Here is a 12,538-nt window from a genome sequence, read left to right on the forward strand (position 1 = left end):
ACTATTGTTCTTTTATATGAAAAAGTTTTTGTTCATTCTGTTTGTGCTCACTATGGAAATTTTTTTCTGGCTGGCCTTCATACTGATTAAAAATCAAATCTTTTAATAAGAATAATTATTCTTCACAGATTACACCACGAGCTTGCCTGATGTTATGTATTTTCTAGCAAGAGTTTTAAAAGAATCTATAAACCTACATGTGAGAGTAAAGATATCTCTACTTACCTCAAAACAGATTCAACAAAGACTCTTAAGGCTTTCACATGAATCCATGCAACAAAGCATTCACTGAAATTCACTTTTATCCACCTGAACAAAAGACTCTGCAACACAGAATGTACATATATTATAAGGTTGTCAGTAAAAAAAATGCAGGTTTTTAACCTATATCTTTAAAGTATCATAACTCCACTCAAAAACAATTTTATTAATCAAAATAAGCACCAGCCAAATCAATGTATTTTTGCCAATAAGATTACTTATGCCAGTAGAATAAAATTCTGGAGTTCTGAACAAATGGTTTGGATGTTGTCAAAGCCGTTTTTGACCTTGTCTTGGTTTCTGACGCATTTCTTCTGCAAAATGTTATCCAGGTGTTTGAAAAAGTGGTATAGGTCAGCGAGAGTTTAGGCGAACATGGGGGAAAAGGGAGAGTCTCGTATCCCAATTCGTCCAATTTCTGTAGAGTCAGTTGCATGACGTGTGGCCAAGCATCGTCATGGAGAAGAACTGGTCGCTTTCTGTTGACCAATGCCAAGCACATGTGTTGCAATTTTTGGTGCATTTCATTGATTTGCTGACAGTACTTATCTGCCGTAATCATTTTGATCAGATTTAGAAAGGTGTGGTGGATGGCACCAGCTTCAGACCACCAAACAGTCACCATAATTTTCTTTTGGTGCAAATTTGGCTTTGGAAAGTGTTGTGGTGTCTGACCGCAGTCCAACCACTGAGCTGAATGTTGCCAGTTGTCGAAGAGAATCCACTTTTCATTGCACATAACAATTCAATCAAGAAAAAGGTCTTTTTTGTTGTGGAGAAGAAGAGCAGACGACACTTTAAAATGACGATTTTTTTCAATTTTCGCACAATTCGTGAGGCACCCACTTATTGAGCTTCTTTGACTTTCCTATATGATTCAAGTGATCAAAAATCGTTGTTTTGCTTACACCAAGCTCTCGAACAGTTATGCACGGGTTTGTTTCAACAAAGTCTTCAAATCATCGTATGGTCATCAACAGCTGAAGAGCATCCACGATGCTCTTGGTCTTCCAGGTCAAATTCTCCATGACGAAACTTTTTGTAGCAACCATTGAACTGTAGATTCATTAACACTTTTCTCACCCCATACTTCATTGACATTTCAAGCCGTTTGTGCTATGCTGTGGCCTAGCTTGTACTCATAAAAGTAAATTTGCAGAAAATTTCATTTTGACATCTAAACAAAAACATGTAGTAAATATTTTTTAAAATAATTTTGGAACAAAATGATTATCATAGAAATATAGAGCGAAAATAGAGTTTCAAAATGATAAATAAACCAATGTAATTCAAAATATTTTTGTTGCTAAAAATGTACAGGAAAGATAAACAATTACAAAAACCTGCATTATTTTCCGGACAACCTGATAGATAAGAAATACTACAAGCATTTAAAGAAAAAATTGTAAATATGAGTTCTAATCATTTTTTAATTATTGAGGGGGTTCAATGAGAAAACCTGTGTATCAAGCAACTGAATTTTATAAGGCTTTCTTTATATGCATAAAGAATTCAGAATTAATTCATTTCAAGATTTTCAGACTTTTTTTTTTTTTTTTAAGCTTAACACTACCACATTCTTTATATACGAATAAATTAACTGTAAATTTCACAATGATATGATAATCAGAACATATATTATTAAAATCATCTTCATTTTTAACAGTATTAAACTGAAAATATTAAACAGAATTTTGTTCCTTTCTTCATTGCTTGAAAGTGAAATTGAAATGTCATTGAAATGTCATGAGTGACCACTTTCCACAGATAATTATTATTATTATATTATTTTCTATTTGACTTGAGCTCTCTCCTCTAAAAAGATACTCTTATCTTTTACTGGTGCAGTCGGCAGGATCGGGGTTTCCCCGCATATAATTACGAACCAAAATAACTCAGGTGAGAGCTCAATTTACCTTGTAAACGTAAAATAATTAATTAAGATTATGAAAAGTTAATTATTGTTTCTGTCATGGAATCTTAGTTTATTTACTTGTCAAAGTAATGAATACGCCAGTGTTCAAATGTAATTTCGTTTGACTCGCCAGAGTAGGTAAACAACACATTAAGTACTGATTCCACTAATTGATTTTCGTGCCGGATAAAATTAAATTTATTGTGAATTATATTTAAATAGAAAAAGAGGGAAAAAAATTGCTTTTTATAAAACTAAGAGTCTATTGACTGAATAAAATCAGAAATCAGTACTTGGCATCAGCCAGCTGCTGCAGTGTTATACATAGAACGATTTTTTTTTTGTTGTTGTTGTTGTTGTTTCTCCAACGAAAGAGAAAACCGCAATTAGGGAGTTCATACTTTAACTAATGTTAAGGATAAATTGAAGGACGCATTAACAAGAAATTAGTTTTTTTTTTATTAAATTTGCAAAGAATAAGGTTTATTTAAAATCGAGACATGGCTTTTATGGGACGTGGGAAAAAAGAGGATTTGCTGGTTATAGCTGCTGAATTAGAAATTCAAGTAGATCCAAGTATGAAAATCGTGGCGATAAAAAATGAAATAATTCAAAGTGATACATATGATGAATCATTTGCTAAAGAAATGTTTTTAACGACTATTGAAGAGAGGAAAATAAAAGAAGAGGAACAGCGAAGAAAGAAGAGATTGAGGAACAGCGAAGGAAAGAAGAGATTGAGGAACAGCGAAGGAAAGTAGAGCTTGAGGAAAGGCGAAGGAAAGAAGAGTTTGAGGAACAGCGAAGGAAAGAAGAGATTGAGGAACAATGAAGGAAAAAAGAATTAGAAGCACAGCAGAAAAGAGAGCAAATGGAGTTTGAATTGAGGAAACTTGAAATTGAATCTTGTGTTCGACTAACACAAACTCCACCAACAAATGAAAATGGACATCATAATTTTGATTTAATTAAGCTTATTCCCAAATTCAATTTAAGACACGATTATATTGTGATTTATTTATCCTTATTTGAAAGACAAGCAAGCTAAAAGGACAAAGATTGTTTCTAAAGATTGGGTTTCATGTTTGTTGACTTTAATGCCATCTGAAATCATTCAATTAATTAGTAGGGAATCTGAAGAAAAATTTGAAGATTATGAGTACATTAAGGCCATTTTATTGAAGAGATTTAAATTAAATCCTGAAAGCTTCAGAAAAAAATTTGTAATGCACCAAAAGAACGCTGAAAAATCATGGAGAGATTTTCACTATGAAATTACAAGTTATTTTGAAGAATGGATCAATGGTCTAGAAATCACAAATTTTGCCACGTTAAAAGACTTGATTTTTACTGACCAAATTAAGAAAAGAGTACCCTATGAAGTAAGAGACCATCTTCACGACTGGGCGAAGTTCGTTTCTCCAACCAAATTAGCTGATAAACTTGATGAATATGAGTGTTCGTAATATCTCAAAACGGACTGGTGGTAATCCATCAACAGACAGAACTAATGAAAAATGGCAACCTCGTTCTCCACTTCTAGAAAGAGCTTTCAGAAATAAATCACTGTCTGCTGAGAACACGCCAAAAGTGTACCCATCCCGTAAGAGTGACGAACCACAAAAGCCTAGTTTCAAACTAACTTGCTATAATTGTGGAAAAGAAGGTCATACATCTAAGTTATGTACCAAAAATCGGATACCAAGAAGTGCTCCTGTAACAGCACAAAACAACTTAATACAAACACAAGCACGCCTTGCAGAAAAAGAAAAACCAGAAGTGCTAACTGCCAAGATCTCTATTCCTGTCTCAAAATCAGTGGACGTGTCTAGAAACACAGATGAATTAAAGCTTGTCAAAGTTAAATGTGGAGATATTATTCTAAATGGAATCGTAGACACGGGAGCACAAATTTCAGTAGTCTGTGAGAAATTGGCTGACAACATACCTTGCAAAGGAGAAAGTAAAATAGAGATATCTTCTGCTTTTGGTGAAAACGAAATTACTCCACTAAAGATTTTCCAGATGAAAATTGACGATGATTTTCACGGTAGAGTGTCCATTACGTGTGCTGTTTCAAAAAAGCTAGTTACCGACTTGCTATTGAGTTCTTCAGCTTATGAAACGCTCTGTGGAAATATTGAACTGATAAATGGAAATACTCCTGAAGATGATAGCCATTCATCTGAGCCCATGCAATGCTTCAATAGTCGACCACCATCCCACAATTCTTTATGTAGTAAGAGAAATTCACCTACATTTATGCCCTCTCATCAATATTCGAAAGAGGATTTGATGAAATATTCTGTTTCACCATTGTCTCAGAGTTGGCCTTCTTGCCTGGATCCTGCATATAACAATCAAATGGAAAAATGGGATCCTCAACGCTGGTTTATGAATCATCGAAGTGATCGTATTGGTTCACTTTATGAAACACGTTCAAAACGGGATAGACAAGAGGATGGCATGCTGAGTCACAAAAGGAAATCATCTGATCCCAAAGAATGCATTAAAGAAGAAAAAGATGATATTGTTCTCAGCCCACAGCGACGAAGTTTTGGAACTGGTTGCCAAGTCATTCAGCAGCCTTCTTTGGCTAGAAGACCTGGTAGTCCCAGCGATGGAAAAGAATCGGAAAACTTTCGAGATTCTTCAAGGAGAACTGGAAGTGGGCGTATCATGGCTAGAGATCGAGAACAAAGAGATTGGGAATGTGATCGTGAATATGGATATGGTTCTGGCAGAAATGAACGTAGAGATCGTTTTGATCAAGAAGATAACAAGAAAGACTTGAGGCGATATTTGAGCCATTATAACCGGGGAGACAGACATTCAAGAGGTCGAGATCGAATTGATAAGGTTGAACCTGAATGATTCAGTAGTGGTTCCACTAGTCAGTCAGAAACTATAGAACTTGTTGGGTTTGAAGATAATCAAAATGAGGATGAAAATCGTAAGCCATCAAAAAAGGCAAGTAAAAGAGCTAAGCAGAATTCTTGCCGCTCAAGTTTAAAATCTGATGAAGGTGAAAGGAATGAAAATGTGATATCTGAAGATAATTCCAAGAAAAAAAGCTACTTGAGCTCAGCAAGAAGCTCAGCAAGAAACTAATGCCCTGTCAACAACGATGGTCAACCATCAAACGAGAAGCATTTTGTGTCATCAAAGCCTTGAAAAAATTTGACACATGGATTTTTGGTGCCAGAGTGCAGATTGTGTCTGATCACAATCCCCTCACCTACTTGACCCAAAGCGCCCCTTATAGTGCTAAACTGTCTCGTTGGGCCTTAGCGTTACAATGGTATAACATGACTGTAACATACCGCAAAGGAAGTTCACATGGGAATGCTGTTGCTTTGTCAAGGTTAGCAGTTAACTCTTTCTCTTAGCAGCATTGTCTCCACGGTGACGAATGTGCTTCTTGTAGGGGGACTTGTAAAGATCGTGACTTAAAGAGAACGTGAAATATAAATAATAGGATAAGGACTTGCATTTTACGGTGTGGCAACAAGAAGGGATTCAGAAGATTTTTTTTTTTTATATATATAGTTTGTTTGGAGAGTTTAAGATTTTAGTATTTTAATAGTTGTAAGAGTTTTAACTGTAGTAGTTAAGAGTTTAAAATTTTGATAGATAAGAGCTGCAGCATTTATTTATTTATTTATTTATTTTTTGGTTCTGTTTTAAAATTCAAATAAAAGTATTTTGTTCATTCTGAAAATTTAGCTTTGTTCTTCCTACAAGGTTCAATATCCATTATATTGAAATAAGGAAAGGATTTTTACTACAACCTTACATGACCAGCAACCACAATGTTAGAAAAGACATGATATTATGATAATATACAATTAGAACTATACTTGCCAGCTGTCGACTTTTGTCACTCTTCAGTTTTGCATGCTGACTTTTTCCATCTGCTAATTCTTTCTCGGAATAGGTAAAATCCCGAACAATGAACCTTTATTTGATAAATAACAGTATTGAGATAAAACCTTGCACAAAATAGGAGGGGGGAATATATGAATTAAGATTACTGAAATTATTACTGAAATTTTTTTAAATATACATGGATATTACTAAGGACCTAATATTTTAATTCAGAAAGTAAGCTTAACATACAGTAAAATCTAATGAGACACACCCTGTCTAAGATGACCATCTTTGTTAAGTGATAGCATCTAAAAACATGTATTTACCCAAATATAAGATGAGGTTCTCCCCATCATCACAAATTTTTTAATCTGAAAACTTAAGCTTGCCTTAAATTCATATATTAAAAAAAAAAAGTTACTGATTATCAATATTTTCAAATTATACAGCACACAGAATTATCCCTCATACATGACTGCTACCCCTATAATATCTTTCATTTAAAATACAAAAGAAACTTTTTTCAGAATACAATACTGACAGTAACTGTGATCCAGATGATACTGACAGTAAATAACAGTTCTAGTATCCAAATCCAGTAAAATTAATGCATTACATGCATGTAAATATATATATTGCTATTAAAACACACACAGTTGTAAATAGCTGTAAATATTTTAATCCTTTATCACATTGTTTTTCTGTATTGTTACAATATTGTGCAGTTTTTACTTAATTATTTGTTGTTTTTGTGATAATAGTTTTAGGGTTTATTTTGCAGTAATTGAATTTATGGGCTATAAGCTTTTATTATTTGTAGAGCTAGGGATCTTTTAATTCTGGATGCAACAACATTTAAACTGTAAAAATAGCTCATGAAGAATGCGAGATATAAGCAAATATGAGCTTGATGCATTTTGGCAAAACAATCTGGAACAAAACTTTCTTGGAGATTTGCAGGAACACTTTTTCGAAGCTTGATTTTTCCAGAAGCCTATGACTACATTTTCCTGTGATTTGATTTTTCCAGAAGCTTCTAGAAGTCCATACTACACTATATAAATATGGCTCCAAGAGCTAGAATTTAACTGTGAGAGTTAATGGTTCAAAGAGAATTAGGTGAATGGAGTTTTAGAGTTTACTTTGTGAGAGATTTTTTGTGAACTTATGGTATTCAGTGTGTGCTAAGGAGGAACTGCTCAATATCCATATTCTGCTTGAGCTAGTACCAGCTATTTATTGTGCTGTGTGTTGTGAATTTTTATGATAAATCAACAACTCCCTTCTGGTTATCTGGAGCAATTACTTAAAAGATATATCAGTAAATTTGTAGCCTGCAATAATACGACAAATTCTATAGGTTACTACTTTCATTTTTTTTAATTATTATTATTATTATTATTATTACACTGTTCTAGAACCAGTGATAAAGCAATATTTTTCATAATGGTTCATGAAGAAAACTATCCTCAAAATTAGGAAAAATTAGGTCCTCTCCAGGACTCATTAAAAAAATAGGTATCATCATCAATTCAAAAGTCATCCTATATATAGTTAAGTAAATGTAGATTATTCAGTAACATAGATTATTCAGAGCAACCATTTCCACAGATCAAAATTATCTGGATATGTGGAATGGTCACCTTAGAAAAAATTTATTGTATTCACTTAAAAAAAAATGCATAAACAGGTTTCAAAATTCTTCATCATATATTAGCACAGATCTCAAGTTTGTACATTTGATACAAAACTTTCACTGCTAGGATTCAATTGCTTCATTGCTAGGATTCTACAATAAAATGTCCTCTCAGACAAAGTGTTTACCCACCAGTGCACCATCTAAACTGAAATTCTTTTAATAAAATACCTTTTTAACATATTTACTCATAAACCTGATAATTTCACTACATTGCCATTTTTTGTCAAATTTTTTTTGGCTCTTCACCTTTAGTTTCCAAAACTGAATAACTTATTTTCTCTTCTTGGTGCACACTTCCAAGTGGAAAGCCAGTTTAACTATTGTTTAATGCTGTAATCCCATCAGATCCACAAAGCTCTATGTATTCATAACTCAAGCCAGAGGGCATAACATATCTTTAACATTAGAACGTTCAAAAGCCAGCAAGATTCCAGGATTTTTTGTACAACAATGCCTATTGCACAGTAAATGATCTTTGATATTTCAAACTTCATATGTTATTTACAATGTAATAATAGTTCAGTTTTGTCAGTCATAGATGATACCTGTGAATTAGGATGAGAAAGAGCCTCTATGTATGAAACAAAAGGTACTAAGGACTACTCGACTATGAAACAAAAGAAACAAAGGATCTATGAAACAATAGGTAAGTGCAGTGGCGTATTAACAACACCGCACTTACGTATTAATGCCACCGCAGCAGAAGTTGTGTTGATGCTCTAATAAAGCAATCCTGTTGTTCGCATACAGTTATCTTTTGGATTCCTTTTTGCCTTGCTGTTTGCTGATTTTTGATGCCATTTTTTAGTGCTACGAAAACGTGTCTTTAGGATTTGCTAAACACAGCAGAAGTTGCAATTTTCTTTTTTCAGGAGAGAAATATTTGACCAAAAAAAAATGAAAATGTACCAATTTGCATGATATGAAACTTTATTTTGGTAAACGTACGTTTTGGAAACGTAATTTAAGATAGCAACAAGTGGGACTTAGAAAAGATAACTGGTTTGAAGGAAGCAGAATTCCATTTTGTTCAGCTTTGAGATTCATATACCGCTGGTGCGAGGAGTTGACGTCGATTAAATTTTGAGAAAAGCAACTTGATTTATCGGATAAAACTGTTATAGAGTGGAACAATTACATGCATGAATTATATGTCTTGGATATGGAGAATAAACCAAAGAAGAAGTTACATGGACCAGATTACATTATGGAAATTGATGAAAGTTTGTTTACTAAGCCTAAAAATAATTGTGGTCTAGTATTATAAGAACAGTGGGTGTTTGGTGGTATATGTAGAGAAACAAAGGATTCGTTTGTTGTAACAGTTCCTAATAGAACTGGCTCTACCCTTCTTAATAAAATTATTGAAAACATTGCAGATGGTATCCCAATTTATTCTGACAGTTGGAAAGGTTACCAAACAAATTGAATAGAAAAAGAAGGATTCCTACATGCTAAAGTTAATCATAAATACAATTTTAATGATCCTGTACAGGAGTTCATACACAAACAGTTGAGAGAATGCCGGGCAGTGCTAAATGGAGGAACAAGAGACATAGGGGGACAGCGAGACATCATTTAGAATCTTATTTAGGAGAGTTCATATGGTGACAGCATCAGGTCAAACAAAATAGGTTTAAAAATTCAGTCATTTATATAATGTCCAAGATGTAAAAAAAAAATCCTTTGGTCTGTTTTAATAATTTTCTGTTGCAAAAATAATATACATTTATTCAGGTTCATCAATAAAAAATTCATCAACATTCATTAAATTATATAATACATTCAAAATTTTAATCTCCATTACTAAAGCCAGAGACAATGAATACCCAAAATATAATTTTTTAGTCACAGGTTTCCTATAGATGATGATAAAATAAAAAGTATCATGAAAATTCTTACTTCTTTTCTCTTGCATTTGCCTTGAATTCATCCACCCACTTCTTGAATAATGTTACATTATACAGACTATGTTCATTATCTTGAAATATTCTTCTACAATAACAAAATAAAAAGGAGCCTATAAAATGCTTGTATTAAATAAAAAGTGAGAACATAATGTAGCAAATGCTTATTTATTAATAACTTACATGCTTGAGCTTGGAACAACCATATCTGTAATTTTTTCATATGATTTTTCCCAATCTTTTGTCAAAGCACTATAGAAAAATTACATATACAGAAATTAGGATTTGCAATTAAAAGCGTTTTATTTAACACATACAACTGTTCGCACCAAAAAAACTGTCATTATTACTTCCAGGAAAACATGCTGGCATACTTGATATTTTGAGGGAACTTGATTTAATACTTCAAAATAACAGAGCAGGATGCTAACTGGCATGATTTTCAATGAAGGACTTGAAACCTTAAATACAACATCATTATCCATAACTGTGATGCTTGCAGAATGGAGATATTTAAAATTCACTGGCAATTCTTAAAATTTCTTTCAAGAAATTCAAGGCAGAGAGAAAGAAATATAGTAAATGCCACTTAACGTGATCCCATTTACTCAAGGCTATTTTGAAAACATTCACTGAATGGAGGTGTCAAAGAAACACAAACAAATGGAGACTTGTGAAAGTACCAATATATTTTCAAATATATATTTTCAAATAATTGTGATTTTGCAGCACAGCTGCATGGAGCAAAGGTATTTTCTCATATAAACTTGATAAAAGTATGTCATCAATTTCCAGTTAATCCTTCTGATTTTCACAAAATGGCTATTGCCGCTCCTTTCGAACTTTTGGAGGACACAAGAATGCAGTTTGTGCTAAGCAACATGGCTGCAACCTTTCAACAATTTATTGATGAAGTAACTCATCAGCTGCTAGGAGTATTTGCTTTTGTTGATGATATAGTGATTGCATCAAAAGACAAAACTGAGCAATTTGAGCACTTGAAAGCTTAAGCAATTATGAGTTAACAATATTATTAATATATCTAAATGCATCTTGTACAACATCTTTGGAGTTTTTAGGTTTCCATGTATCTGAAGAGGGTTTAAAACCTTCATCCCATAGAGTGGAAGCAATTTAAAATTTTTCCAAACCAAACTCTTAAATGCAGTTAAGAAAATGTTTTGGCATTTTTAACTTTTATAGTCATTTTGTCCAAGAGCTTCATATTTTTTAGCTACCTTAAATAGGTTTTTGGAAGACCATGTAAAGAAATAGAAACCTTCACAACCAAGTAAAATAAAAGAACACCCTCTCAAATGGGACAATAAAGCTCAGAAAGCAGTCACCAATGCAAAAAAGGCAATCACCAACACTACCCTTCTCAGACACCCTGGTGCTACTTTGAAACTCTGTATTGATCCATCGGACATTGTAGTTGGTAGCTTATTAATGCAACTGCATAATTCAGTTTAAGAACTCCAGCATTTTTCTATTTGTTAAACTCAGCAAAAGTCAAAGGAAATGGTCAACCTATGATCTATAACTATTGGCTATGTATTTGCCAATCAAGAAATATCGGTGCATGCTCAAAGACAGGACCTTTGCAAACTACACAGATCAAAATCCCCTAATACAGTACAAAGTCTGTAATCCGGACTCGTTGGGGACTTCAGCAATTCCGGATTAGGGTTTTTTCCGGATTATAGATCATCAATTTAAATCTGGCAAGATGGGATGCAGAAATTATGCAATTAAAAATATGAAACCGTAATTTATGAAATAAAGAGCAACTTAAAGCGTATCAAAATTTACACCAAAAAAAAAAGCTTAATATTTATTTGTTTACTTTATTAAACATTTCTTTCAGTGTGAGTTGTTTAAGTTGCTTTGTTTTTTGTGCTAATACTTTCTCTTTAATTCTATAAACAGACATAATTTCTTGTTCAGTTACAAAGTTCCACTGTTCAAGTCCTGTAATTGCTGTGTCGAGAATACCGACTAACTTGTCAATCGAAATTTTTTCGTTTTCAATATCCTCTCTGTCACTTTCTTCAACTATCAGAAGCAGTATTTTCTCAATCTAGAACCATACTACAGATTTCAACATCCATTAACTGATTGATGATTAGGCATAATCTTTTTGACATAATCGAAAGTTCAAGCTTAATTTTTAGAAAATTGCTCTAACAGTCTGCAAAAAATAATAAGCCAGATCCAATTAGAAGATTAAGGAACAGCACAATCTGCAACATTAACTGAAATGCCTTAGAATCAGTAAAGATAATTTTAGCCTAGCTTCTACCGTCCATTATACATTAAATGTGAATGCATAAACGCATTATGCACATGTGTTAAGCATACTAAAAAAAAAGTTTGTGGCTTTGAGGTACGGATTATAGATCATTCCGGATAATGGGCAACCAGATTACTGTATAGGCTTTACAGCAGTCATGGTCATTTTCCCAAAAGACTAATGAGTGATATAAATTAATATTTTTCTCTTATTTATCTGTTATAGTTCCAGTATATGAACACTTGCAGATTTTTTTTTTTTCATATATTTGGGAGTTGTCTAAAAGTCTTTATTTTAGTAATTTTATAAGGTATTTCTCCCGCCTTCTTAGTATGCTTTCATGGTGTAGTGGTCAGCATGCTTGAAGCGTATTTGAGAGGTCTGTGGTTAGAGTCCTGGCTAAGGCATTGCTCATTTTTCATCTCTCCTGCTATCAAAATAACCTAATATCTTTACAACTTTTCATTATTTTTATTTAAATATAACATGCATAATATCATTATATATTTCAATGAGAATTTTACGTTATATTATTACTTGCATATCAATAGTTATATATCTTGTATTTTATTTTATATGTACACTGCACAAAA

The 12,538-nt window shown here is 33.0% G+C and overlaps 1 protein-coding gene across 4 annotated transcripts in view; it reads right to left on the reverse strand.

Moving 5' to 3' along the window:
- The window catches only part of Vha44 (V-type proton ATPase subunit Vha44), a 50,788-nt gene that overhangs the window by 17,732 nt on the left and 20,518 nt on the right, over nucleotides 1-12,538 (reverse strand). For all 4 annotated transcript variants that reach the window (XM_085818923.1, XM_035356907.2, XM_085818922.1 and 1 more), the window contains 4 exons: nucleotides 9,836-9,904; nucleotides 9,648-9,740; nucleotides 6,041-6,134; nucleotides 226-323 (listed from right to left, as the gene is read on the reverse strand). In XM_085818923.1, the coding sequence (XP_085675049.1) occupies nucleotides 226-323; nucleotides 6,041-6,134; nucleotides 9,648-9,740; nucleotides 9,836-9,904 (354 nt within the window). The remainder of the gene's footprint in view (nucleotides 1-225; nucleotides 324-6,040; nucleotides 6,135-9,647; nucleotides 9,741-9,835; nucleotides 9,905-12,538) is intronic.

This window comes from Stegodyphus dumicola, chromosome 6, assembly GCF_044657685.1.
Source record: "Stegodyphus dumicola isolate Sdum_Otavi_A_Nest chromosome 6, ASM4465768v1".
NCBI lineage: Eukaryota > Metazoa > Arthropoda > Arachnida > Araneae > Eresidae > Stegodyphus > Stegodyphus dumicola.